Genomic DNA, 1,589 nt, shown 5'->3' with positions numbered 1-1,589 from the left:
GGAAACAAGTTTGAGAGAAATAAGCTGTTTGTGCGTATGGGACATTTCTGGGATTTTCTATTTCAGCTCATGAAACATGGGACCAACACTTTACATGTTGCGTTTATATTTTAGTAGTAGAGCAGACTGGTCTGGATCATCCCTGGCAGACAGGGGGCAGTGTTCCCCTTACTGCTCAGTGGGCAAGCACCAGGGCCATATACCAGCATAGACTTCAGAAAGCACATTGGAGCAGAAGATCTGAGGTTCTGAGAAGGAGGCAAGGCATGGAATCAAGGATAGTTCACTCTGGGATAATTAGGGAGAACTGAGGAATGTGTGAAGACCACATGGAAAGCCCTTTTCTGTACCCCTCCCGTAAATCATCACATGGCATATTTCTGGCCTTACAATGTTTATTCTTGCAACATGTTCTCAGCCATGGTATTCAGATAATGGCCATTGTCAAGTACATTAGATATTGAAGCAGGCCAATCAACTACAATTATTTTAATGTATAAAATGTTTCAGAAGTTATTGCTCATGTTACATTTGTTGTAATACCCAATTAAAAAACAATAAGCTTGCATGTTAAGAAAACAATCCTATGCATCTGGTAAAAGGAAAGTTGGACAGTAAGGTAATCCATCCATAACAGACCAGGTCCTCCAATCATCGTTTCTGAAGGAGAGGGAGAGAGAGAATAGTTATTGTGGTGTGTCCTAACAGTGTTACCTTGCCTCTGTGTCTGCGATCACTGACCTGAATGAAGCGGATAGGAGGAAGTGATATGTTGGAAGGACTAGTCTAAGACATGACAAAAAGATGAGGAATTATTTTGGGATGAAATAGAATTTACCTGTTTGTTCATGATCTCATCTCTGGTTTTGAAAATAGGGGCATCCTCCACCACAATTCCTTCAGCCATTTCCTTCATTTTCTCCAGGAGGTCTGGACTGTATCTGAGAGAGCATGCAGAAACAAAAGTTAGTTACATTGCATGCCATACATTAGTTACATGATGCTATGCTAGAAGGCATTTTAGCTAAATAACATTTCAAGTACCGGTAGTCAATGCACATTAAGTGTATTATTGTTTACTCACCGACAGCCAAGAAACACGTTGTTGGCCCATACCATGGACAATGCTAGCAGCTGGTCAATGTGTGGGTCCTCAAAGTCGTTTATATTTCTGAATAGGAATTCCCTCCTGGCCTTCCAGTGTTTTTCACTCTCTGAGATGCCACGATATGTATCTACAAGCGTGGCCAAATGCCTGTTTTGATCAATGAATTCCTCGATTTCCACCTCGGCCATGTCGACAAGTAACGCACGCTTCCGTACTACACAATTGCGTCTTGCAGAGCGGAAGGCAGGAAGCTCATGCGAAAGTCCCAGCAAAGACAGTACAGTATGAAGATCAGCTAAGACTTGTTTTTATTATTTATTATTATTAAACAGTAACATGCAAAACACAAAAACCAGAACAGCCAGAGGGATTACACAGAGAAATAATATAGACATGTAGCGAATAATTTGTTTAGACGTTTTCTTTTTTTATGATTCTAAATAGTTTTCCAAATCAGATTTTTTATTCTTTTAAAAGGCCT

At 40.3% G+C, this 1,589-nt stretch overlaps 1 protein-coding gene across 1 annotated transcript; it reads right to left on the bottom strand.

Annotated features, from left to right (window-relative positions):
- Positions 1 to 384: 384 nt before the first annotated feature.
- Positions 385 to 1,378, bottom strand: LOC110537726 (CDKN2AIP N-terminal-like protein). Its single transcript, XM_021624061.2, has 3 exons — positions 1,085 to 1,378; positions 839 to 941; positions 385 to 660 (listed from the first exon to the last, which is right to left on the bottom strand). The coding sequence occupies exons 1-3, from the start codon at positions 1,294 to 1,296 to the stop codon at positions 652 to 654; spliced, it is 324 nt and encodes a 107-aa protein (XP_021479736.1). The 5' UTR covers positions 1,297 to 1,378; the 3' UTR covers positions 385 to 651.
- Between the last annotated feature and the right edge of the window lie 211 nt (positions 1,379 to 1,589).

This window comes from Oncorhynchus mykiss, chromosome 12, assembly GCF_013265735.2.
Source record: "Oncorhynchus mykiss isolate Arlee chromosome 12, USDA_OmykA_1.1, whole genome shotgun sequence".
NCBI classification, from domain to species: Eukaryota; Metazoa; Chordata; class Actinopteri; order Salmoniformes; family Salmonidae; genus Oncorhynchus; species Oncorhynchus mykiss.
Note: the sequence above shows the minus strand (reverse complement) of the source record. Positions and strands in the feature narration are given on the sequence as shown.

Bases quoted from the DNA above. Each gene is read 5' to 3' on its own strand.
- LOC110537726 (XM_021624061.2), bottom strand. From the start codon at position 1,296: ATGGCCGAGGTGGAAATCGAGGAATTCATTGATCAAAACAGGCATTTG. The intron at 942-1,084 runs GTGAGTAAACAA...ATGCTCTCTCAG, and splicing joins AACGTGTTTCTTGGCTGTCG to ATACAGTCCAGACCTCCTGG.